Here is a 27,072-nt window from a genome sequence, read left to right on the forward strand (position 1 = left end):
GTGGTTTTATTTGTTTACGTAATGTGGCACTTGGATGATGTCTATGTGAATTTAGCTGGTTTCTGCTTCCCGGTTTCTGCAGAGGAACAGCACGGAGTGGGTCTGAGTCACAGGCCAGAACTTAGGAGCACTCAACTATCACAGAATCATAGAATGCTTAAGTTTGGAAGGGACCTCTAGAGATCATCTATTTGGACTAGAAACCCTCTAGTCCACCCCCCCTGCACAAGTAGGGACACCAGTCCCGAAGAGGACTAGTTCCTTTTTGCTGAGGTTTACGAGCGTGTCTGAAATGAGTCAGATACTTGTAGTGATAAGACTCTCCTCTTCTACTACCCAGTACTGATCTCTTGTCTTCTCCTAAACCTCAGGTTTCTGAGCAGGAAATGGATGAAGCAATAGCACGTACTACTCATCGAGAGAGCAAGGATACCAGCTCCTCTCATGCCACAGGTAATAATGGGTTCTCTCCTAGTATTTGTCCATTTCCAGATGTGGAAAGGTTTAAGGACCTGTTTGTGGGTTTCTCAGTATCAGTATTGTATTAGTATAAGGATCCTCAAATTGAGAAGTTTCGTAGATGTGATTGCTCTGCTTGCTGTAAAACTTTCGGCACAAGCATTCTGTTTCACATGGATCAGCCCTGTAGCTCAGATGATTTGCTTTGGATTTCTCTAGGCAGACTGCCATGATCTGAAAAGTGGGCAGAGCAGGTTGCTCTGTCTTCTCTTTGGGATTTCTTTGAAGGAGAACGTCCTGCTAAGAAAAGGGCAGGAGGAGTCAACTGCATCCATCATGTACATTTCCCCTTATAAATAACCAAGAAAACAAAAGTACTGGGGTATCCATTTGAAGAAGTCCAGCTGTGACATACTGGACTGTATGTTTTAATTCCACCTCAATCATGGAGGCCATCTCAAAATGCTCTATTCTGGCATATGCTTGATAATTTCAAATCTCAGCCTTAGCATTTCCTGAAATCTTACAGATCAAAGCGATTCTTTGTAATGACAGAATGACCTGTGAGGTGATTTTTAGGATTTTATGATGTTAGATTTGTAATTATCCTTTATACATCAGTGACAGCTAGGATTTTTATGCAGTGTACCTTGCCCTTGGCCACTAATTTGTCTTCTGCAGTTGTACCTCATCAGTAATGTGGTCCAGTGGGTGAGGGAGACTCTTCAGCTTGCCCCCTATTTGTAGCTGTGTCCTGTGCTTGGCTGATGCAATGGGTTTCTGAGATAACATTTTGCCTGATCTGAGGAAGAGGTTGTAACATGTAAAATAAATCTCACTTTGTCTTAGCAATTCAGATAATAGGCAGTAATAAGCACAGCCCCCAGCTCAAATAGTGAATAAGGAGCTTGTTTGGATATGTGGACCATTGCTATAACTTCTGGCCTCTAAATGCACTGTTTAACAGGAGCTGCACAGAAAAGCCCCTCGTCTAGTGCAAAAGCCAAGCAAGGAGAGGCCTCATCTGCCCTCAGCTGGACTATGAAACGCTTCCTGGAGCCATCAAGCCGGGTAAAAGATTTAAATGCACTAGAAACAACTCTGCTTCAAATTCAGCTCTTAGCCGAGGACTAAACTTGATTCAAAATCAAAACTCTGTGCTGCCTCCCTGCTTCATAAAGGGATTTGATTCTTAAGCTTCACATTTGAATCCCGAGGCAGGGCAGAATTGAGGCAGAAGGTGACATCAGAGACAAAAAGTGGCAGAAGAGACCAAGCCCTGAAGGCAGGTTGAGGGTTTGGTCTCTGTCCAGAGCCATTATGGGGGAAACATCTCTGTTTTACTGCGAAAGCCAAAGAAGCTTTATGAGGTGTGTCCAGAAGTAGAAAACCTTCTCTCAGGGAATAAGATATGCAAAGACAATTATGGAAGTGAACGCTTTCATCCCTTGCTTGTAGGGGAATTTGGGAAAAAGTAGTATTCTGTTATCTAAAAAAGTATTCATATGCTGCATTTTAACAATTTGCTGCATTTCAGCAATTTGCTTTTTACACTTTGGCACTCAGTACGCCATCAATTCCTCTACTTTTAAAATTGTTGTTAAACTTAGTTCTTTGACCAGGGTGATGTGAGCAGGGCTATTAGTGCCCGTGAGCAGATAGCGCGGTCGCACAGACGTCACCGGTCACGCTTACTTTCAGCAGGGATCCGTCAGTTCGGAGGCAGAACTTTCCCAGTACTTCTCACACGACAGCCCGAGCCAGCTGCCCTTCCCCGAGGCTGTTGCCAGCTCCTGCGACGGAGAACAGCGCCGCCAGAAGAACAGGAACAGTTTGTTGGACGACAGCTCCCTCCCTCCCGGTAACCAGAGAGAGCAATGGAAATCTGGCTGGCCACTTAATTCCTCTGGGGTGGGGGGTGGACACGGAGCTCTGCGTTGCTCTATCAAAAAGACCCCATGATTCCGTTGCTGGTAGGACCAGATCTGCCCGCATGGTGCAGACCAGAGCTGCTCATATGAAGTTTGGGAAAATGGGAAGCATTGACAACAGGCCCGGGCACTGGCCTGTAAAGGCCTGTTTCCGTGGCAGTTTGTCCAAATTGCTGCTCTGATTACATGAGTATGACCTTTTTTGGTTGCTCTGGCTGTAACTAAATTGGCAACATTATAGGCTCTCATAGATAGCTGGTGGTCATCTGCTTGGTTATATTTAAGTGCAAATATTCTTAGCAGCCTCAAATACACAATTTCACAATGCCACATGTAGCCGTGTAAAAACAACCAAATCTGAGTTGAGCTCAGATATTTTGCATGTGTGTCTTCCTCTCTATAGCACTTGACTGAATGAATCTTATATTTTCCTTATCAACAGGCACTTGATTTCAGATTAAAGGATGTTATATTTGTTCTCCCTTTTCTGTGTTTGTCAACTAATGTCTTTGCCTACCACCTGTTTTTTTCTGCAAACTCATTATTTGATTCTGAAAAGCATTTTTATTTAAAAAACTTTCTAGAAAATTATCTGCAGTCTTTTTTACGAAGGCTGTGAAAAGGGTTCTTAGACTAATTAGCCTTTAATTTGAAACCAGTTATTGTGTACTTGAGTTTTTGTTTGTGAGAGCATTTCTTATTCACTCTGCGTCAACTCAGATAGTCCTGTGCATGGATTTAAAGATTTGAAAGAAGTTCAGTTGTTTAAAGTAATATACACATGTGTACGTGCATCCCTTTCTTCTTTGGGTCATAGTCATAATTTAGAAATGGGCTGAAAAGAAAACCAGATGTGCTGTGAGCTGATTTCAGGAAGAATCCATAAATTGTGGAGCCATCTGTCATCTCTTTTGCTCTGTACTGTAGTTATAACATAGAGGGAGGACATGAAAAACCTGCTTTTGGCTTTGCTTCACAGGGGGAGGTAAGGCTGCTTCTGCAAACAAAACCACATGTCCTCGGCCACGGTGGGATGCATGGTATTAAAAATCACAAATAAATACAATTAAGATGCAATGCTTTTCTTTTCCTAGCTGCCAGAGAAGCAGGAGTGGCAAGAGCAAATGGACTGGCTTCTCCGGGCAACGGGAGGTCGCCCAGCCTTCACAACAAGCACGGGGAGTGTGTCCGGCCCGGCATCCTCAGTGATAGCCCCAAGTCTGCCCGCAGCCCCTTCCATCGGCAGCGAAGGGTCGTTTTCTACGACGGTGACGTTAGCGATGACGACGAAGGCGCCCACTTGCAAAGAAGCCAGAGGGCCAAAAGTCAGGAGGACGCTGGCCTTGTCATTACAACCTCATCCGTAGAAATCAATGATGATGGCCAGGATGGTGAATCACAGAGATATATTGGCAGGGAGACATCCTCCCCCCACTACAGTCACTCCGTGGGGACTGCCGACAGCGCAGCAGAGCAAGGAGACTCTCCTTTCTTCCCGATCATTGCGTTCGATTACTCAAGTGTGCCCGAAGTTCGTTTTGGCAGCCTGACTTTGAGGGAGCTCCGGGAAGCACAGCTCGAATCCAAGAGATCTCCAAAACTGGAACACCGAGCTGTCACAAGAGTGAAGAGCATGATGAGCACTGAGTGTCGAAGCCTTCAGAGGCAGAAGATGGAGGAGCATGGCTCCTACAGCAAACCGGTTGCAAGGACACTGCCTCACAGCAAGAAGACTGAGGTGCCTGACAGCGCTGGGCAGGTCCAGGGTGAAACAGTCACTCTGGTTCGCAATGAGCATGAGTCTTTCGGCCTGGATCTGGAAATCCAAGCCATGCCCTTGAAGGTGGTTGTCACAGGGCTGCGGCCGGGCGGAGCAGCTGAAAGGGTAACTTTGCTGTTGCCTTACAGGGATTATTATTGCTAAGCAGGTGATCTGTAAGACTAAGTGCAAAGGAGATTCCGCTGCTCAGCGGAGTTTGTCTCCTCCAGAGCAATGTCTCACCCCGAGTCATTCTAAAACTGCTGCCAGAGGAAGAGTTTTCCATTCAGAAGTGCACCCTTTCTGATTGAAAACTAAGAAGTCAGAAGCTAATATACTAGTGTAGATTCATACACGTTAAGAGTTACAGTTTAGGGGGGTGCTGCACTTTTCTGCCTTTTTACTAGAAACAGATAAGAAAAAACGTGTAAAAAAAGGCGAAAAATGCTCATTAGGAGACAAGCTATGTTACAACATAGAATGCGTGTGCTTTAAATCTTGATTCGTTATTTCATCTGCGCATATTCCTGTGTTCTGCGAACCTCCTGCCAGGAGACCCAGCAGTGGGCAAGGTTTGCCTGGGTGCCAGGAGGATATTGCACCTCTGCCCCTCCCACACTGCACGTTGCAGTGAGGATACTTGCCTCGTGCTGGATGCGGGATTGCTGACCTTGACCCCACTGTGCACGTTCCGGATATTCTGGTGCACAAAGATGGGTGCAGCATTTGTGCCACACTTAGAGGGGTGCAGAGGGACAGCTTGGATACGGCTGTGAGAGTTAGGGTGGTAGGTGCTGGTTTTGCCCCTTCCTCTGATTTAATCTGTGATGTTGAGAAATAGATTTAGCTTTGTGCCTCAAGAGTTCTGTTCCTGTCAGTTTTATAGCCATTTGTGAGAGTCCAGTCGGTCCAGTAGGAGATAACGATGAAGATTATGGTTCATATGTGAAATGCAAAAATGGTAGGTGGTGTTCCTACAAGGAATTCCAAAGAAACTATGTCTAATCCAGCCAAATTCCTTTAAATGAAGGAAACTATGTTCTCCATCCCCGCATCGTTCTCTCTGGAAACTCAGCGTGTCTTTTGCCCTCCCAGTTTGAGTTAGATAATGAATTTCTCTCCTGTCAGAGCACAGTCATCTCTTTACTTATGTGTTGGCAAACCCAGAAATATTACCTGTGCTCTACAGTGACGTGAAGTAGGGGATGTCACTCCTACACCATTAATCACTTCCCTAAACTCTTTGCTCCTGTGGGAATGTTTCTGAGATGTACTCACAGTTTCCTTGTATTTGTCATTACACCAGGGATCAATGGGCAAGATGGTTGTGGGAGACGAGATTACCACTATCAACAGTATCCCCGTCAATAAGATGACTTATGAGGAAATCTGCTTACTCATGCAGTGTCTTCCCACATCTGTAACCCTGGAGATCCAAAAAAAAGCCCCAGGTGAGAGGAAGTTGCTTTCATACCATTTACTTTGAGTGTCTGGGTTGGCGAGTCAGGCCGAGTGCCTCATCGCTGAACCAGGCCTCAGGCTTCCCAGCCCTCACACCATGGTGAGGGATGGAAGCCTAATCTTGTGTTACGTGCCCAAAGCTCCCATTTATAGTACATCCCTGCTGCCAGCATGTGCACAGGTCTGACTCACCTCCTTCAGACCTAGAGTTGACTCTGCAGCAGGAATGCACTGACAGCCGGTTCTGTTGCTGTTCTTGTTAAGTAAATGTTTTACCTCTTTAAAATCACATCCGTCTCCTTTAAAAGCTGAAGCCTAAGTGGTGTTTTTATGAATGTACAATAGATAATAAAATACTTCTTTTTCTTTCCCTTTACTGAGTCAAAATTGTCTAATGTGCAAAAAGGAGAAGCAGAAAATCTGAGAAAAGAACTGGAATCTTATCAAAATGTTTTCATGTTTCATATATTTAAAAAGAAATCTAGTTTAAATTGAAACATGGATGTCTGTTTCGTTTCTCGCTGAGGTTGATCTTTGCTGCTACAGCAATATTATTTGTATCCACAGACTGCACAAATTATGTGGTGTGAAATGAGTGTTTGAAAAAGAGAGCACACTTTTCAAATTCAGAAAGAACATAATATTTTGCTTCCTTCTAGCTTATGGCCTTCTTTGTGTACCTATTAATACCTGGGAGCCAAGATTGCTTCCAGATGCATCAATCCCAGTTGTTCTTTAAAGAATTCCTGTTCCCATTTCCTTAGATTTCTGTGGCTTTTGCAGCCTTCTAGCACTAAGGTTGATAGTGCTTTGTCGGGCACCTTTCCTGCTCTCCCTTTGCCATGGCAGAGATGAGGTCTCCAACATGTGATTCAGCCTGCCGAAGCAAGGCAGTATTTCAGGGGCTAGCTGGGTTGAGTGTCCCAGAAGTGGTGTAGAAAGGTGCAAGCAGATGTTTGGGGTGAACTGGTGGGAATCAAAAAAAGATGCTGGAAAAAAGAATGTGTTTGAGGGCAGCGGTGACAGGAAGATCAGTAGGTTGCCTAGGACTGGGTTAAACATGTACTAGGAGTGAGGAAAGCTCTGTGCCAGAAATCCTGTAAAGCCCTGGTGCTTAATGCACAGCCCTTACACAGGCATTACATCACCTACGTGTGTCACATTAAACATCTGCAGAAGTGCCTAGAGGATCAGTCGAGCCCAGCTCATCACTGTCCTATCTGCTCACCTTTGGTTGCTCTGCCAGGGCTTTGAGTCCTCTGTGCAGGCATCTTTGATCAAAAAAGTAATGGGGAATGATACTGCCTAGCCTGACTTTACTGCTAGCTGGCTGCTTGGCTGTTTAAATTCCAAAGATGAGAGTTAAACAGATTGTGACAACCTAACCAAAATAGATTTCTCCTCCTGTGTGCCACTCAAATACACAGGGTTATGATTAATTGGAGTTGTTGTAAACATAATTACAGAAGAGGAGGAGTGCAGGGCAAAAGGAAAACATCAAGGCGGAGTATGTGGGTGTCTGTTTTTGTAATAAAACCTGGTGTTTTGTATATCACTTTCCGTATCTGATAGGATTTTATATCCTCTTTTTTTTTTTAATCTTGATGCAGCTGTCAGCAGATTTTCAAACTTTATCCCGATTCTAGGGCTAGATGGTCAAAATCACACTGATTCCAACAACCTCTTTGTGACAGAAGAGAAGAGCTGTGGGAAGCAGGAAGGAGTCAGTCTGCGGAGCGATGGTCCAGGCTGCGCTGCGGAGAGACCAACACTGCCACCTCATGCCAGGAGCAAAGACGTGCAAAGCAGCCGCGCCGAGGACAGTGCCGCCATCCCCGTCACCAATATCGATGACCTGCTCGGCCAGATGAGCACCCCAGAGGGCAGAGGTTCGCGGACCCCGTCGCGAGCAGAAAGTCCCTTCCGAGAGGAGTACACCACGCTGTGCTGCTGCGGGACTGACGAAGGCTGTCCCGGCAACGAGCCACAGCCAGCGAAGGAGGAGCAGCTGGAAAAAAATATGAATTGTGCAGCTAATGCACAAGGGGTTCTGGGGCTGGCTGCATTGGACTCCATTAACCCAGGCAAACTTTTTACTGTGAATAAAAACTCTTTAAATAACTATTCTAGGAATTTCAGCAGTCGAAGTGAGGAGGAGTTGCCTGCAGCAAACTCTCTGGAAGGTAAGAGAAGTGACCCATTTCCCAAGTCTATGTACGGGGCCGCAGAGGATTCTCACTCAGACACAGAGTCTGTCACGGAAGCCTTGGATACTGCTAGTGACGTGTTGCTCCTGCCTTGTGCTGCTGCTAATGGCCCAGCGGGTTGTGCTGTAACAGAATCGGATGAGGAACAAATCGAGATTTGTTGCACAAATAATGAGCTGCAAAAGCCTGCTCAGGAGCAGCATCTCCCATCTGCAACAAACTTATCCCCTCTGTCCCCTCCAGAGCCTCACAACAGCAAAGTTTCACAGCCTGAGGACTGTGTGATGTGCAGGTCACTGGAGACAAGCATTAACAAACTAAAGCTGGAAGATCGGAGTGGTTCCACCCCATGTCCCTCACGGTGTTTTGATGTCTCCTCGGCATCCCTCTGTTCTCCTTCCTCAGTTTACCTGCCAGGTAAAGACACCCTAAAAAATTCAGGAAGTAACCCTGAAGTTTACTCTTTGCATAACAATTGTGCCTTAAGTGCAGAAGAACAGATGGGCTTGGGAAGCAGTGGCGAACAAATGAAATGCTGTGAATCCCTTGAAGAGGAAGGGTCTCCACACTGCAAAAATATAAATTTTTGCTCTGCTGGAAGTGTCGATGGCCTGGAGAGCAACTCATTGGAGAAGGAAAGATATTATGAGGAGCATAAATCCAAATTTGAAAGTGAAACGGTAGTTGATGACTGCAATCACACCATTAGTTATTGCTTAACAAAGAAAGAAAATAACATTTCATCCAATTTGTCTAAAACAGAGAGCAATCATGGCATCACATCATCACAAAGAGCAATATCACTCAGGTCTCCCTTTCCCACTAGATCTAAAGATCCAAAGGCTAGTGTAAACAATGATTTGCCAGGGAAAAATGAGAAAATTAATTCTGTGACTTCAGGGAGGAGTTCAAATGCAAAAGCCCAAAACTCAGGCACAAATCACTGCAAAGGAGCTGCAGTACCGCACAGCCCATCCTCACAGAAAAAATCCTGTCAGGAGTCTAAGGCACAAACAGCACAAAAAACTATAATGGAAACCCTTTTAAATAACCAGAAGGCCAAAGCAGGACCAAAGCTGAAGGGGTTCACTATCAAAAGCAAAACAAAGACAAATTCAGACTCCTGTGGGATGAATGCTACCAAAGTCAATGGGGCTGATCAGAAAAGGCCTTCTGTTTCCCCGCAACTGTCCCCCAAGCTCCTGGGGAAGAAAGCACCGTCATCCCGCAACTTACCTACAAACACAGATCCTGGCAAGGGTGTTTCAACAGTCTCAAGGACTCTGAGATCAGAACTAGAGAATAAGCCATCGTTGGTCATTTCTGAAGAATCACTTCTGCCCCTCTTGAATGGCACCAGTAGCCCAGTAGAGAGCAGTGAAATTAAATGTGGTGGCTATGGGGAGCTAGCGGATCAGCAGCAGGCATGGGAAAAGGAAAAGCAAACTTCCACGCAGCCCAAGCTCTGTCAGGACAAAGCCCCTAAGACAGAAGATTTCAGAGCCAGGGATAATCAGCCCAAAGCTGCTTCATTCCCCAAGGGGATTCCAAAAGTTGAATATGTCAGAGGGAGAACTGACAACCCCGGAACAGGCCTAAACTCAATCAAGAGCGTCAGTAATGATGACCTTAAGCAATTAGATCCGCAGAACTTAGGAACATCTGCTGGAAACTCCTTTTCATTGAGATCTTCCCCAGTTCAGCAGGAGCAGCTGGAAGGACAGGAGATTCAACGCACTTTCATTGAGGTGAGACTGTCCTCATCTTCCTCATCTTCCTCCTCTTCCTCCTCTGCTTCTTCCTCACCAGCACCATTTCTGCAGCTGCCATTGATGGAGAAAACAGAAGAGGAGAACATAGAAGTGCTTCAATTGACTGAGGAGACAAAGTCCACACAGTATTTTTCTAAAGTGGATGTCTCTGGAGATAGAAATCTCTATAGCTTGTCGAAACCTGTGACGAGGACTTACTCAATGCCAGCCCAGTTATCAGGTCACTTCCAAGAGGGTTGCAATGCGGCAGATATTTCACCTCATGCTGTGCAAGGCCCTCAGAACCATGGTGCAGATGAGAAATCCCCCCATTCAGAGACAGGACTGTTAAAGATGGCCCATCTCAATCTTCTGAATGGCCCAAATGGGAAGGAGCAGGCATATCCTTCCAAAAACACCCAAAAGGTGCCTGGGGACTCCCCCTTAGCCAGTGACATTAGTCATCCTGCCACTGATAAGCTAAGAAATTTCAGGAGAAATTACTACTATTATGAACTGAATTGGCCACATGAACCTACCTCATCCTTCTCAGTGAAACAGCGAATCAAATCCTTTGAAAATCTGGCAAATTTTGATAGGCCTGTTGTAAAAGCTATAGATATTCACTCAGCCTCTAAGACACCTCTCAGCAGAAGGTCATGCAGCGGGGTAGGAGCCGCAGTTGTAACCAGCCCAACTGAGGCCTCGCGGGTGCTGAGACGAAGCTTGAGCTCCTACGGCAGCGGCCTGAGCCAGGACAGAGCTCCAGCAGTGTCGTCACAGCCAATGACATCATCTGCGAGCGTAGACTTGTCACGCACAGCAAGGAACTCAACCGAGGGCAGCAAAGGGGAAGGTAAATCAGGGAAGGAAAGCGCCTTGGGAGAGCTGTCCACCTCCCCTCCCTCGGTGTCGCAGGTCCGCCGGAGCCGGGCTCACGGCCGGCAGCTGCTGTCCCGCTCCAAGCTGCGGGAGCTGAGAGCCCTCAGCATGCCCGAGCTGGACAAGCTGTGCAGCGAGGGCTTCTCCGGGGACCCGCAGGCTGGATATTTCAGAACAGAACTGGAAATCACGCCCAGGAGGTCGCTCAGGCTGCCCGCAGAGAGCGATGCACACCCGAGCACGTCCTCTGCCCTCTCCAACCTCACGAGCAGGACCAGAGCGAGCTCGAAAGGGAGCAGTCCTTGGAACAGTAGCTCGGGGACACCGGGGTCAGCGTCAGAGGATGATGCCACGTGTGACAGCTCTCCAGATGGGAAGTGTTCAGAAAAAAGCTGGTCAGTCAGGTTAGTCTAAGATCTTTCTGTTACTGTTTCCATTAGCAAAAGAGCTCTTCTGAAGTCTTTCTTCTACATCCCTGCAAGGGTCTTCTGAGGCAAAACTTTCCAGTTGCTTAGGCCTTGTTCCAAAACACATTTCAGTGGAAAAGCGTTGACCCAAGTTCCTATTTAACTAAAAAATTGGATGTAGCTTTTAGTGCTCTTTGTCTTGCAAAGCTGTTGTCTGGTGGTGGCTGTACTCCAGTGTGGGGTGAAGTATGTTATGCCGGCAGGGTCAAGCCCTTTTCCTGTGTCCCTCTGTATTGTTTGTGGTCTGGTTTTTGGTTATGTAGCAATAGCAAATACTGTCTCCTGCCTACCTCAATGGGGGCGATTGCCCAGCATGTGCTGTCAGTGTAGCCTGCAATGACAGATGAGTTTATCCTGCTAGAAACAGTTCTCAAAAGTCGATCTTGCTTTGTTGTTGCCAATGTCTCTTGCTAAAACCATTGGGAAGGGAGAGGGTAACAGAACAGGGACTGTTTTTGAGGATTACTTCTGAATTGTCTTTTTGTTCTCATTCCCCTACCCCAATATACACCATTTGTTACCCATTTTTAAGATTTATGCTTGCTAATGACCTGGCACTCCATGGCTTGTTCTAATGCAAATTATACTGTGTAATTGAAAGGTATCTCTGCACAGTCTAGAAATATAAAGCCATCATTTATGTTTTTTATATTTATTTTAGCTTGGATCAGCTGCTGGTCTCAAGCCTGGACCAGCAAAAATTGCAATCCATTTTGTCGTCGCTAATACCAAAATGTGATGTTGCCACGATGCTTCAAGAAGTCAAAGCACAAGTAAAGGTAATAGCCAGAAGATGAAACAGTGGACAATTATGACCAATAATTTTACTTTTTTTATGACAGATAAAATCTTCACAAGACAATTTCAGAATTCCTCGTATGTTCCCTTGAGAGAGGGTTTTTCTTCTGATGTTTCTGCAGCACCTGTCATAAACCCATGGTGTATTTGAATGGCTTTTTTATACAAAAAAAAATAGTGTTTGTCCAGTGCCAAAGTTTTTATAAGCCATGATAAAGAGACCAATTTCAAACGGACAAGTATATCTCCATTTCAGTCATCATTACAGCTAAGAAACTCTTGAATTGCTGAGTCACTGCTCATCAGATCCTAACTTTCCACCAACCATCTGGGTCAGCCCCACCCTTCTTGCAAGCAGGGGAGGTTTTGCTCTGGCTTGTCTTTCCCTAGCAGTAAGGTGACAGAAATCGAATTAATCGTCCTTGGTGTTGAGCTGGTGGCTGGCAGTGTCAGGAAGCTCCCCTGGGGGACTTGGAAGAGACCCCTGTGCTCTTTTTGCTCTGTCTCTTGCTCTTCTGCTAGGAAGAAATTACCCACCTGCCAAGGCAGCCTGTTTCAATAGCTAGGTGTTTAAAGAAGGCCTCCCAGTGAAATGATTGCTCCTTTTTTCCTCTCAGCCCTGCTCGTGTTTGTGTATTTGGGATGTATCCATATTCTTTTTAAATCCGAAGTTGGTATAATAATGATGGCACTGGAAGAGAACCTGCCACCTGGTCTGTATAACTGCTGGGTGAGCTGCATTCAGAGTGTTCCTGAGCCTTGATCACAAAGACTGCAAGTTCAGATGTAAAATGGGCTGAGGGGAGTAGGAGCTCCCCAGACTAGCCAGCTTTGCCTCCTTCCTCGCTAAACCTTGCAAGTCTCAAGAGCTTGGTGAGCCAAATGCTTGGGTAATTTCACCCAAAATTTTAGGACTGGGTTTTATTCCTTGCCAAAAGTAATTAAGTGTTCTTTAAAGTATTTTGCATGGGATCTTGGAGAGATTATTTATCGATGCCAATTTCTCAAACCTAAGAACTCAGATACTTATAAAAAATGAATGCTTTTTGGAATGCACTTCGTGTCCACATAGTTTCTGTATCCACATTTAAGCCCAATATGGCACATACACCGGAAAACTTTATGTTAGTCACAGGCTGGATTTCAACCTACAATAGGACAGTTCTTCAGAATTATGCAATTGCTGAAAAATGAGATGGAAATCTGTGCTTGATTCAGATTGAGAGCTTCCCCTGGGAAGAGTCCGTCATCATCTTTTGATATGACCACTGCTGAATTTATGGCTAGTATTCAATAAGTGCTAGTAATATAAAAAATAAAATACTTTTTATTGATTAGACCTCTGTGATTGATGATCTTTGGCTGACAGGCAAAACAGAGATGCAGGTGATTTGAGTACTTCCCTGTTATGTTGTTCATTTCGTCTGTAACTCTGGACAGGTTGCTTAGATAGAGATTTTAGCGGAGTAGCTTGCTGTGCACTTCAAGGAGTTAATCTGTACTAACCTGCCTCACAGAGATGTTAGGCAGTTGCGTGTCCTGATTCCTCGCAGAGCCCAGCAGATGGTTGGGATTACTGTAGGCCTTGTACTTCCACGATGTGACTGATTAAAGCAGTAAGTATGCCTAGGCCGGCGCCTGTGACCCATATTACACATGGTTGGTGAGGACAGACTTTGGCAGCTGGGAAGTCAGGAAATATTTGTCCTAGGAGTAGGAAGCCAGTGTTTGGGTGTTTGGATTGTGTTGGTGACTGGCCCTGTATACATGATCCTCGTGTAGCCCTCCAAGACCAGAGGCCTCTAATGAATTGTTTACCACTCTAAGCAAATTATGTCCTGATATCAAGAGGGCGAAATTGTTGGGAAGAAAATGACCTCCTTAGCTAGAATGACTGTCATGCTTAGCACACATGGTTGGAGGAGTCTAGCACAGATATTTATTTAAATTTACTATTTCTAACCTAACATAAGGTTGTTGTCACTTCAGTACAGGTAGAAAGGTCTTGACAGCTACAAATGGCTGCGATCTAAGACGGTCAACTCTGACTGCCCTCCTGTCCCCAGACACTGGTGCATCAGTGGTTTGGAGCAGAGTGGCAATGATTTCTGACATGGGCTCTGTGCTGCGCAGGGATATACAGGAATATCCTCTGGGGCCACTGCTTGGCAAAAACATGCTCAGGGAGGCCAGGAATCTGGCAGCAATACCAAGGAATAATAGTAATCCATGGCTCTCGTGCATTTTGAAATGAAACAGGCAAACTGTGAGTTAAATGTGTCAAGTTTAGTGAACTAAATATGTCATTTAATGATAAATAGGTTAAAAGGTTCATTCCTCGTGATGTGTCATTAATTTCAGTGTTGGCAGTTTCTGGAAATGATTGATGTTGGATGGGATCCCGAGGAAAAGCCAAGCCCGGCTTTCTGCTCCCAGCTTCTCATGCTCTGCCACACATTTGGTTGCTATGCCCTTGTTCCACCACGTGACTGCTGTCAGTCCCACTTAGGCTGCAAAAAGTGGCATCTGTAGCAGTGTCTGGTTTTGCCCCTGTCACTGTTCAGAAGGCGGCACCAGAGTTGCTGGACAGAACTGCTCCTCTCATAGCAAATTCTGTATGTTGGCAGCAGCCCATCACTTCAAACAAGTCAACTTTGCACCTTTGTAAGGTTGTCTGGTGCTTATGGGAAAAGCTTGATCCTGTTGTCTTTGTAAGGGCAGAAGAGAAAGGAGATAACGCAAGTGTCAGTAATTCCATGTGGAGTACAGTGCTTGGTGTGAAAGGTGGCAGCAGGGATGTACAGTGTCCCTGAAGCAAGTGGCACAAAGAAATGAGATCTGTGAGAAGCTCCGGGATGTCTCATGGGGTTGGTATGCCTTGGTGTGAGGAATTCATCCTGGAGCAGCAAGTAGGGCATTGTTTTCCCCAGAGCAAGGAGGGCTGCCTTGGGAGGATGAGGGAGAAGTGGGGCTTTCTGCTGCTTTCCCACCCCTGGGACTTGGGATGCCCCATGACAAGCCTATTTGCCCCCCATAACACAGGCCTCGCTCCCCTGAATTACCTCCTCAAGCAGTCTGCCATGTGTTTGGGTAAGTATTCAATTTTGATTGCAAAACATCTGGCAATGAAAAGTTTATTAAAGCCTTTGTAAGTGAAGCTGCCCCAGGCATAGTACCTGTCCTAATTTTTACTTTGCTTTCTAGGCATGAAGAAATCCCTGCTGCCATCCAAGTCCTCCCATAGTGCGGCTTCATGTGTCTGTAACGTGAACAGAAATGTATTTAACATCCCAGAGTTTTAAATCTATGAGTTGCCTTCTTCACTTGCCGTAGCCTGAGAGTGCTGGGAATTTGTCATCTGTGGGAACTCGGTCTTGATCTTTGCTTTGTTCTTCCCTCCTTCCCCCTCCCTCTCACTCCTGTGTTTTCTGCTAGAGCAAAGAAGACACCTACTTTGTAGTCCTGCACAAGGAAGAGGGAGCTGGCCTGGGGTTTAGCGTTGCTGGAGGAATAGATCTGGAACAGAAATCAGTCACAGTAAGTGATGACTGCGAGTCGTTTTTCTGCAAAGCTCACTTTAAAGCATGCTGGTGATTAGATCAAGTGCTCATTTATCGAGACTCGCTGCAAAGTCATTTGCAGTCATAAAACAGTGTCTCGGAGGCGGCTGCATACCATCTGCTACTGAAATCAGAGGGAAAGTGTCTGGATAGTGTCATTTTTATTATAGGAGATGGATGTCATTTATGTTTTCAAGCTTTGAAAGGGTAACTTGTCTGTTACTGGATGGGATCAGCTGGGACTAAGTTTCAAGGATGTAAATAAAATTCTGTGTACAGCTGTAGTGGATGCAGCCTTTTAGGTGAGAGTTTAATTTGTAGCCCTTGAGAGTGAATTTGGTGCAGCAAAGTTTTGGAAGGTTTTTGCAAATCCTGAGAGTGACTGTTTCACATCTCCAGATCACACTCTGGATTTCGCTTCACATATTTTTATTGCTGCTACTAAAAACTGATGAATTTCAGTAAATGAGTTCAGAAAAGCCTTAATAGCTTTCTCAACCAAGGACATTATGTCTGCTATGAAGTGATTTGGTCAGTAGAAAGTGATACCAGGGAATTGAAATACTATCCAGAAAGGGATCAATGAGGCAGAGAAATTGAAGATAATCGGTGTCCCATGTGGCAGTATCTTTACACAGGATATGCTCTTAGATTCTACCCAGAAAGAGATATCTATAACCATTAGGTGCAGAGATTAGGAAAAGGGAATGTCCTCAGTATTTGGGGACTCCATGAGCCACTACAGGAGTGTTCTGGCTTTTATTCTTAAGCATATTCCTGTGTTTAACATTAATCCACCATTGGTTCCAGTATAGGGAGCGGGCTCCACCCCAGCACATCGCTGGAGTCAGAGGGAGCAGGAACCAAAGACTCCTGAGTCCCTGTTGGTGGTGCCATAGGTAGAGATAATGCCACACCAAAGTGGGCGTGCAGATTTGCTACCTCAAGCCTTTGTCCAGCACGCCTAGGACTTATGGGTGTAAATGACACCCATATAAATCTCATTTGCACCCAATGGAGTTTACTTGATGTTTAATCCCTCTCCCTATTTTTTCCTCCCCTAAAATATTCATTTCAAGACATGATTTTTTTTTGCATCTATATATGTGCCTTTTTACCAGCCAAACTGGGACAAACAATCAGATACTTGTTCTAATGTATAGCTTTGATACATCAGAGACTTTCTGTGCACTGATGCTGTGCACAGCTTAGCTGTGTGTACCTGAAAACATCATGGGCACATCCCAGTCAATGGGAATTTGGAGAGAGGGTGTCACACAGTGCAGTGTTGTCTTTGATGGGTCTGCTGTGGTGTGAATATATGTTATGGGAGGTATTTTAGCTGAAGACCTTTACAGAATTTCCTGAAATTGTGCAAGTGGTTTGTGATGACACCTTCTGTAGCTCTCCTTGGTTGCCTTTGGCTTAGAGGTGCTAGCCAGTGGATTGAAGCGCCCTTTAGTTAACATCTTTTCTTGTAGGTCCACAGGGTGTTTTCAAAGGGAGTGGCATCTCAGGAAGGGACTATTCATCGAGGAGATCTCGTTCTGTCCATCAACGGCAAGTCTCTGGCAAGCTCTGTGCACGGGGATGTGCTGAATGCGCTGCATCAGGCGAGGCTGCACAGACACGCCATCATCGTCATCCAGAAGGAAAAGGACAAAGCAAACAACTTTTCCAGACCGGAGATATCAGCTACTGGCAGAAAATGTGTGGGGTCTGGAAAGGATGTTGCCATGGAAATAGGAACAGGTATGATCTTTGTCCAAGAACAGCTGGAAGGAATCCCTTGCCGAACAGACTAAGGCGAAAAAGTCCATGTGTTTTAGATTAGAAGTGTCTGTGTCTTATGCAGCTGAAGGGAGGACCTGAAAATACCTGTAACTTTTATTTGTACCCTTTGGAGCCCAAATCCAGCCTGTTTTTTTTTTTTTTTAAGGACCGTAAATAAGCAGAGACTTAGAAGGAAGTTTAGGGCCTAATCCAGTTTCTGCCGAAGTTAGTGGTTGACTCTCCACATACTTTTTAAGGCCAAGATAAAGCCCTGTAAAGTAAAAACAGTAATCAATGCAAGAAAAACAAGAAATCAAAAAAGGAAAAAAAAAAAAAAAGGCCTGCAATTTATTATCATTTATTATTTGTAGGGACTGAACTTGCTCTTTTTATACTATTTTATAGTGTTTCTAGTAAAAATGTAGCAAAAGCTACTTTGGTGTTGCAGTAAGTGGAACTAAATCAAATCCAAGGCAGCCGTCCTGTAGGAAAGTAGGAATTAATGATTTGATTGGCTATCAGTAAAATCATGAGTAAGTTCGTGCTTGGGCACAAGGCAACATTTCAGAACAAAGGCTGCCTTGGGAGTGTGGATCTGCTGTATTTCATAGGGCCAAGACACGTAGTCCTCAGCCAGTGCCTGAGTGTCCTGTGCTGCTTTGAGAGGTTTGTGTGCCTGGGTTCAGTCCTGGTTCCTGCGTCCCCAAGGGGGATCAGCCTGGGGCTCATTGCCCAGGGAGCTAGTGCCATGCGCTGCCACCCACCCCTCTTAAAGCTCTTGCTGTAGACCTTTTTTCATCATCTTATGCTTTTAACTGGGTTTGACAGTACAGCACTGCAGTGCAGCTAGGAGGTAATTTGGAGTGCTCTGTAAATGAACGGACCTGCCTTTCTGTCATCTTTCTCATGGGTTTAATATATGTTAACTACTGCAGAATCCCTGTTACAGGGCAAGTCTGCACATGCCCCGTGAGTTGGCAAATGCCAAATATCTCTTGGCTGTGGACACTAGAGGGCAACATTATCTCATAAACAGCATAGAGTAGAAGAGGGATTTCTTAAGCCTGTGTGTCCATGTGCCAGGCAAAGTTTGGCTTTGGAAATTTAAGATAACGCTAGCAATACTTTGTGCTAATACAGCTGTGTAAGTTTTATATTCATTCAGGACAAAGAGGATCCTTTTTTTTTTTTCCCCAGAATTATGGATTTATATTCTCCTGAGTAAAATCATGACCTATATTAGCTATAGCGGTATAGCATTCTGCAAGCATCTAGTACTGATACCGAGGAGGCAGTGTGCACCTGCTGGAAATTCTAGCTACATCCATAGATTTGATCCCAGAAACAATTGCTTGTGCTAGTCAGTCATTGCACTTTCCCCCCCTAGAGGCTGGAATATGTTTGTTTAATGTAACGTCTGATTCACTACTGCTGTTTAAAAATATGTGGCTCATGCGATGAGCAGGTGGTATCAGATCAAAGAAAATGAGATGTTCTCCGCTTCCTGTGTTTTTTGAATCATTCTGGCAAGTCCAGCCTTTATGTTGCCAGGAAAAAAACACCTTGTCATGTTTCTGTTAACATGGAAAATCTGAATGTGTCTGTGCACAGTTACATTTTTCACCATCTCCCCCTTGCAGCTGCATTTGCTTCTAGGAGAAACCAAGTGACAGTGTGTTCAAGTCTGAGCATGAACTAAACTCAATGGCTTTGTTACAGCAGGAAAAAGAATCAAAAAACAGTTAGCACAACATACAACTTACTGTTAACTGAATAATGAGATGCTGTGTGTATTCTATTGCAGATCCAAACCTGGATATGAACGATGTCATCTGTGTTGAATTATTGAAAACCTCTGCGGGCTTGGGATTCAGTCTTGATGGTGGGAAAGCTTCAATTGCTGGAGACAGGCCCTTGCTTGTAAAAAGAATATTTAAAGGTACTAGAAACACATAGGTAATAAGTGTTATCCCACTTTTTTGTGGGACATTGTTCAGACGGAGGCAATTTTCTTTGTCTCTACAATTTATTATTACTTATTAGTCAAATGATCATTACAAAAATACTCCGGGGACTGGTTGGGGTCTGCCTGTGCTAGTATGCATTAACTAGAGAAATCTGATTTACGAGATAAGATTCAGTTCCTTCCTGGAATTGTTTGCTGCTGTAGATAACCGAATTTCAGCAGCATCACGTGTCCCAGTTTGAGAAGCTCCTGTCTTGTGAAAAGCATAATGCTGATAAAGAACATGTTTTCAAAGCACCATCCTGCATTTTACCTAATTACTATTTTTCCCATTTTTTCTGTCTCTGTCAAGTTTCTTGTTAGTTACAACTATTATCTCTCACCAAGAATATGTGACGTGCATGTTCAAAAACTGCCGCTCTTGGATGCTCTGTGGTTGAACGTGAATGAACTAACTGAGTATGGAAAGGAAACTAATACTGAAACCATTATGCAATCCTGTTTAGGTGGGGGTGCAGTTTAGTGAAAAGAACCTTCCTACCTTGCTTCTGGGGGAAGCTATTGGTGCTCAGTGTGCTCACAGGATTCACAGGAGCAGATTTCGGTTTCCTGTTTCCTCCTAAAAGGGAAAGGGTCAAACTGCTGTTTCTTGAGTTCTGCTTTGTGTGTCGGGGCAGGGAGGGGTGTGCGTGTGTGTGTTTTCTCTTCTTCCAGAAGCAATTCTGAGGGTGAAGGTCATGTTTAATTTTTGAGATGATTAATTTATGGCCTTGGTTACACTTTCCCCCCACACCATCTGTCTGCCCGTGATTGCTAACTTGGATAAATTACTCTTACAGAAATGTGCCTGGAGCAGCAGCGATGGGTGCCCCTCTCATTAGGAGGCGTTTGTGTGTCGGGGGGTTTGTCTGAGGGTTGCTGCCCGGGCTTGCTCTGGCTCTCCCCGCTAGCCAGGCTCAGCAGCCCTCGGTGTTCATATCCACCTGTGGCACACAAAGTCTCTTTGATGAAAAAGTGTCTGTGTTGCACACAGCCTGCATAAACATATACATACATACACATATATCACATATATATGTGTGTGTGTCTGTAAATACATATATATGTATGAATCATCTTTTATGCTCTCAGGCATATTTCTTCAAAAACACAACTTTTGTCTGAGAGTAGTGATTCAACTTTATCTTGATCTAAGTAACCTTCAGTGCAAGGTGCAGCACCTTCAGTGCGAGTTGCCAGTGCAAAGCATAAGTGACTAGTGTTGAAATTGCTTCTGTTGCTATTCGTCATACTGGAAAAGGCACTTTTATAGATTTTTTTTTTACTTTGACTTTATTCCCCTTTTACTCCTAGGCGGTGCTGCAGAACAAGCTGGAAAAATAGAAACTGGGGATGAAATTCTCGCCATCAGTGGAAAATCGTTACTTGGCCTCATGCATTACGATGCCTGGAACGTTATTAAATCTGTACCAGAGGGTCCTGTCCAGTTGCTGATCAGAAAACGCAGAACTTCAGTATGATGCACTTGCTGCATCTAACTGCACCTGCCAAGTCAAAACATTTTAAACACACCTGCTAAGTCAAAACATTTTAAACCATCTTGAAGCTGTCTTTACATTTCTAACGCTACACAGAAGTGTCTTAATGACCTCCCAAGGAGTGTGATCGGCCCTCTGAAGCCCAGATCATGTGTGCAATGGGCCTGGTCCCGTCTTGCCTAGTTACTGAGCACGTCAGAAGCTGAACGCTGCAGACGTTTTTGTGTTATGTGACAGTTTTGCTGGAACTTCCAGACATTTGCCTGGGCTTGGCTTAAAGTATTTTGACCGAGATAAATAACGCTGTGCCTGTCCCTGATATTTTTAGTATCTGCAGAGTGTTGGGAGCGTAACTTGGTTGCCCTCCTGTTGACAAGGGTGGATATTTAGACTGTTCTATATCACTTAGCTATGGCTGAGCTTACTAATTTGACTTCAGGACACTTGTTTAGGGTCTGGTCTTTATTTCTTATAATAAGAGAATGTCTGGAACAATCTCACTTTATTCTTCTAAGTGCAAGTTTTGCTAAAAATGCGTGAAAAAAGAGAAGTATAATTTTGCACAACTTTTTAAGCCTAAAACAGGAGTGTTTTATCACAAAGCTGAAAAACCCACATAAAATTGATGAACTAGCTCAGCATCCATCACGACTAAAGCTGTCCTAGTGGTGATTTGTATCCGGAGGTTACTTGGCATCAACACAGTGGAGATCTGTGTGCAAGAAAATCATGTTCAAGTATCAGGTGATTGTCCACCAAGAAAGGGTGCATTGAGCAGTTGTGATTAAAATGGGAGCAATTACAGATTGGAGTCTGAATTTTAAGATTTGGGCTTCAAACTTCAGGCACCTTTAAAGTCTGTATATTTTTAAAATGGGGATAACTGCAAGTGCTGAGCACTTGACAGTCACACAGACTTTGGCGATTCCTAATGACGTCCAAAAGCTGGGACAGTTTTCTCTGACGACGAGTGGTTTACAGCTGCCTAACTTTAAAAACACAAGCTGGAAAACAGTGGCCTGAGGGTGCGGATTTTAACGGACTGGCTCTGAGCTGGCCATGTGCGTGGTCCTTTCCATCGTCCTCCCCTTCTTTCCCTGCCCCCTGTGTATTTTTCGCCTGTGGGCGAGCAAGTGCGTGCTGCGTGCGAGGTGCCAGGGCCCAGCATGGTGGGATGGAAGGGTTTTCTAGACCACAGCTTGAGGCGGAGCCGCACAGGTGAGCGACACAAACCACCGCTCTTCTCTCCCCACACATGGGTGGCTGAGCAGCGACCAGGAGGCGCAGGAGGAAGCAGCCGTCCAGCCTTAGCGGCTGAGGACCACGTGTTTGCGCCCGACCCCTCAGGCTGTTGTCGGGGCTGCTCCAGCAGCTGCTCCGGGCCTGCAGCGCTGCCAACGTCCGCGGGGAGCCAGGAGGCCGGGCAGCCGCTGCGGAGAGGCCTGCGCTGGTGGTGGGAGCCTGCGTCGGCCCTGCCTGCCGATAAATCCAGAGGTTTCAGTCTTTCTCGGGGATACGCTGGGAAACAGAGCTTAGCTGTGCTTGTCGCTCGAAAAACGGGACGAAGACTTTGGGCAATGACGAACAAACTGTGAGGCCTCGTTCAGGAACGCCCCAAATCTGATTGTAGCGGGCAGTGTGTATAATAGGTATATAAAATGCATGTGGAGTTTAATGCAGCGTAGTGACTACGTGCCTGTATGTGTAGAATACGTACAAGTACAGTACTGACTTTTTGCTACTTCCATAGGGTAGCTCACAGTTGTGTTTTAGGAAATGGCATTTCTTTCCTTTCCATGTTTTAAAATTCCTGAAGTCCTGACCCAGGGAGCACATTGCTCCCTCACTCCCAAGCCAGTGTGAACTCCAAGGTGAAATCTTCATTTTGTAAATTAAGCTTGATTTGAGGTGTCTTAGAAGAAAATGTGGTGACTATTTTCAGACACTTATTTGCAGGTACTGTTCATTGTGAGTGATTTAGAGAGCTTTTGTTTTCCAATAATCAAATACTGTTTAGTATTTTCTTTTACATGCACGTAGATGTGTGTTGGGTCAGTAACGGCAAAGAGGGGGGGGGATTTTTGTGTGTGATTCAGTAGTGACTATAATTTAAAAGACTTAATGTTTGAAGTCTAGTATTGATGGGGATAGAATGACACACTTATGCACTAACTTTACAGCAAGAAAAGGATTACTTTAGCCCTGATTGTTTCTGTCCCTGAAAACAACTGTTTTTTTGTGAAGGAACAGGAAACATCTTAGTGACGCTACCAGTGCTGAAATCATTGCAGTAGTATTTCTGGATGCCTCTGTTGAAGTGACATTCCCTATAAAAACGCCAGAATTGGTAGGAGATGGTTCTGTTTTATTAAGGACGAGTTGGAAAGATAAACCGCGGTAAGGACCCTGCTGTTACACATCTAGCAAAGTAAATGTTACTTTTTCTGAGTGCCTGGTAATGCTAAAATGGCAGAGGGAGTTTCATTAGTTGATCAGTATTTGGTAGGTTTGGGAGGATTTTTAGCCTTGCTGTTGGTGCGTCGGTCCCTGAGGCAGTTTTGTCTGCGCAGGAGAGTTGCCCAAGCCCAAGGAAGGTGGTGGTGACTCAGAGCTACCTCTAGGAAGACAAGAAGTGAAATTGTAATGATGTGCTCCATCCCGGTGGATCCTGAGGGCTTTCCAGATGAGGCTGAATTTCCTCCTAGATGAAGTGAGTCTGGCAGGGCTGCTGTCTGCTGCCACCTGGGCCTGCAGCAGCTCTGCAGGTTGCACAGCCCGGGCAGGAGAACATAGTGCAATAGCATGTCCTACGGCATTTAGCACCTGGAAGCAATATCAGCTGGGGAGGGAGCCATATCAGAGGATTTCCTTGCCAAAAAAGATTCATTTGAGGGCAACTACATATTAAGAAACTGTTGAGTGATTCGTGTTTCCTAGTAACTCTCACTTAAAAATAACGCTGGTTAATTTTATGCAGTTGTTCTTGTCAAAGGCAGAAGAAGCCGTTCCCAGAGAGGAATGTTTACATGCTTCTGCATTTAGGGTGTGTAAATGTACACGTGGAAATACTGAGGAGGGATAGACTAGATCATGTGAGAAATGGGGATTCGGGGATTCCACCCTAGGTAGGTTTTGTGTATTAGGCTGATATACTTGTATGATATTGTATATTTACACTTCTATTTATATAAATAAAACTTCTTCTAATGAAAACTGTTTAAAATGCCTTGTTATTATATTATAAAAAGTGAGTGCAATAACATGAAATAGATTGTACATTTTCAAATTTGCTGTCTGTGTTATGTAAATCTGTATCTCCATAAACTGTTTTGTTTGGGTTTTTTAGTGATTTTGAAAATAAATGGTATCCTTAGTACTCCTCCAGATATTTATTTCTGTTATGCTGAAGCCTGTCCTGTTCTGAGCTGGAAGTGTGACTTGGACTCACAGAGATGAGGCGTTTCTGGAGAGCGCGGTCAAAGGCTGTTGAAGCTGTTGAGCTGTATGCTACACGCACCCTCCTGGAGCTGTCATTCAGTGTAAGTGGGATTAAAGCACTGGGGAGTGCCAAACACAACAAGAGATGTTCAAAATCCAGTGCTACCTGAGAAGGAGTAGGCACACCAGCTGGTCCCCCGCGAGGCAGGACGAGCTGGAGGAGGGACCTTGTTCTGGGTGAAGAGCTGATATCTGTGACACAACCCTGCGTGAGGTGCCCGGGTCCTTTGCTTGCTTTAGAAACATGCAAAGGGCCTTTGCAGCAAATCACTGCAGCCGCCTGAGGTGGAGGAGTGTGCGCTGCCTGTGGGCACTAAGTACACTAAGCACCTTCCAGCAGGAGGCCGGTTTTATCGGGGTGTTTTTGGGGTGTAGAGCGAGGGAACCATGTGGGTTCTGCCAGGCCACCAGGAAGGCGTGAGCGAGCTGAAATTAGGTGGGGGACGACACTGGTTTTCCTGTCTCAGTGGCATTGAGGGCAGCAGCGTCACGTGGCCTGCTGTTCCCCAGGCTGGTTCCTCAGCGGAGCGCAGAGGCGCTTCCTCCCACTCGTCTCTGGCAAGGGCATGGTTGAATGTGGTGACATGAGCAGGCCCTGCCTGTTCGCTTTCGGTTTCTGAGTGCATTGTGCTGGAAGATGACCAAATAACGTCACATGCAGAGGGAGAAGTCCCAGCCCTTCTGCTGAATCACCCCACACCCGAGCAGATCACGAGGTGGGGAGGCCCCACGTGTCCCGGCATGCCCGGCACTGGGAGGGGGAACTTGGTGCTCTCCCAGGCCTGCCGTGCATCTCGCTGCCCTTTCCCAGCACTTCTTCCCTGGAGGACGGCTGTGACCATGGGCACTACCCAGCCAAGCCAACACATGGTGCAATCTGCTCCTGCCTGCTGCCGTGTACATCTAAGATTGTGCAAGGTGCAAAATGCTAAGAAATAATAAGAATAATAAATGAGAATCATGAAACTCACAATAATATGAGAAGGAGGCATGGTAGGTGCAGCAAGACGTACCGCACGCAGAGAAGTCTCAGTTGACTTTCAGCCTAGGATGGCTTGCTGCAGTGCTTCTGCACTGCGGGAGCTCTTCCTCTCCTCCGGGGTGCACCGTGACCCCTTCCTTCGTGAGAAAGAGGGGGGAAAAAAGGGGTTTTTTGCCAAGATCTCCTCTGCTTTCCCCTCTCCCTGCTACTCTCAGTGCCGGGATAGCCCCCTCTCCTCTCCCGTAACTCCACTATATACCCAGCCTCCTGCCTCACTTTCTCCCACTTTTTCCTAATACCCAACAGAGTTCAAGTGTCAAAGAAGGGGATTTTCCCAAGATCAGCCTTCAAAGCCTTAAATTAAAATCTTGGTTGCCCTAGATGGTGCTCAAGTGAAAAGGAATACAGTGCAGATGAGGCCATGGACTTAATGCCTAAATGGATTAGCACCATGACATTGTTTACACACTAAGCAATCCAAAGAAGGAGAAAATTACGTTTGTAATCTGGTCCCCTTAGGGACTCTGCTCTGTCTAATGCTGATGCCTTTTGAAGACCTGATGTTTTCAGAAGACATTGGTGCTTCTGCGGATGGGAAACTGGGTACTAAAGACAGGAGAAGTTTGCAGTTTCGAATGCGGCTTCTTTTATTCCTGTAGCACTAACATGGACAGCTGTTATCTAAATGAGATAAGTGACAATACCTAATTTATTATTTGTGATCAAACTTATGATTCAATCCAAAAATATCCTGTCACCTGTCACATTTGCTGCCTTTCCTGATGTTGTTTCCTGTTAGCATCCCTCATCCTTGCTGAAGTCCAAAGATAGCCTGTGGGTCTCTGAGACTTAAGAAATTCATTAATATTTCTCTTCTCTATTTCAAATTTATGCCATGCTAAACTCACCCAAAGGCTAAATGTCATATCCCCACGCAGGGGTGATGTAGAAGAGAGCCATGGCAAGGGAACGTTGTTGTTGTGCTAGGGAGGAGGGAAGGGAAGAGGATGTGTGACAGCCGGGAAGTGGAGCCTGTTTGTGAGGGGGAAGGTGACACCACAGAGAGGAGTATGTGATGGCAGGCAAGGGGAAGTGCCTGTGCCCGGGCGCCAACCCCACACTTCCTGGTGTTGGCACCACAGGCACAGCACAGGGCTGGTGTCGCCACCTTGAACCCCCAGCCTCCCCGGGGCTGAGACCCTGCAAACTCAGTCCAGGCATTTGCTGATTTTCCTTCTTCCCAGGAGCTGGCCAGCTCCAGCAGCAGCTCTGACAGCTGTGCCCTGGTGTTACTTTACCACACACTGATCCCTGCTGCTTCTGGAGGAGGAGAAGACTGTGGCACAGCTGTTCTTTGAGAAGCGCTGTCATCACCTGCTCTTTGCAAAGTGCCTTAGGCCCCTTCAGGGGCCACATCTACCTAGAAAGCCAACCAGGATTTCCTATTCCCTCTGCAGTCATGCCTTCCTCAAAGTGCTTGTCATCTAAAAATCATTTCCCAAGTGAGTCATTATTGCAATAAATTCTGGAGATTTTTGTTTTTATATTTATTTATCTCTTTAAGTGATCATCAGAATAAACAAACAAACAAAAATCTTCCTGATGCAAATACCCCTCCCCTGCTGAAATACCTCTTGCCCTTGTGTCACGCAGCTTGCCATGCTCTGACACCACAGATATTTTTCAGCAGTCAGGGCATTTCTAAAGCAGATGGATAATATAAACAGATCCCGTCTGCCTTTCCGTTTACAGCCCTGCGCGGACTGGCCTCACCTCAGTGTGAGGTGGAATCAGTCTCAGATGACAACTCTGAGCAAACAAGCTAACGCAAGTTTGTGGCACCTCGGTGCCTCTGTGACAGTACAGCCGCATCCCTGCAGGGTGCAGAGGGAAGGTAGGAGAGGAGGAGTCTCCTCCCTTGTCCCAGGAAGGCTGCAGGGCACAAGGCAGCAGCCATCATCTCAGGTCTGATCCCACAGTTGGTACTGATGCAGGAGCTGCCACTGGAGACCTCGAGCCAGGCAGAGCGCCCCAGAGCAG

At 45.5% G+C, this 27,072-nt stretch overlaps 1 protein-coding gene across 4 annotated transcripts in view; it reads left to right on the plus strand.

The window, feature by feature from the left end:
- The window catches only part of PDZD2 (PDZ domain containing 2), a 134,018-nt gene extending 113,462 nt beyond the window's left edge, over nt 1-20,556 (plus strand). For all 4 annotated transcript variants that reach the window (XM_010218896.2, XM_088527288.1, XM_088527289.1 and 1 more), the window contains 11 exons: nt 372-453; nt 1,427-1,530; nt 2,164-2,320; nt 3,485-4,275; nt 5,456-5,600; nt 7,221-10,854; nt 11,579-11,696; nt 15,151-15,252; nt 16,757-17,027; nt 18,853-18,987; nt 20,368-20,556. In XM_010218896.2, coding sequence (XP_010217198.2) covers nt 372-453; nt 1,427-1,530; nt 2,164-2,320; nt 3,485-4,275; nt 5,456-5,600; nt 7,221-10,854; nt 11,579-11,696; nt 15,151-15,252; nt 16,757-17,027; nt 18,853-18,987; nt 20,368-20,534 — 5,706 coding nt within the window. In that variant the 3' untranslated portion in view covers nt 20,535-20,556. The remainder of the gene's footprint in view (nt 1-371; nt 454-1,426; nt 1,531-2,163; nt 2,321-3,484; nt 4,276-5,455; nt 5,601-7,220; nt 10,855-11,578; nt 11,697-15,150; nt 15,253-16,756; nt 17,028-18,852; nt 18,988-20,367) is intronic.
- The last annotated feature ends 6,516 nt before the right edge of the window (nt 20,557-27,072 follow it).

Source organism: Tinamus guttatus, unplaced genomic scaffold (genome assembly GCF_059628265.1).
Source record: "Tinamus guttatus ecotype Peru unplaced genomic scaffold, ASM5962826v1 Tinamus_guttatus_pri_ptg000274l, whole genome shotgun sequence".
NCBI classification, from domain to species: Eukaryota; Metazoa; Chordata; class Aves; order Tinamiformes; family Tinamidae; genus Tinamus; species Tinamus guttatus.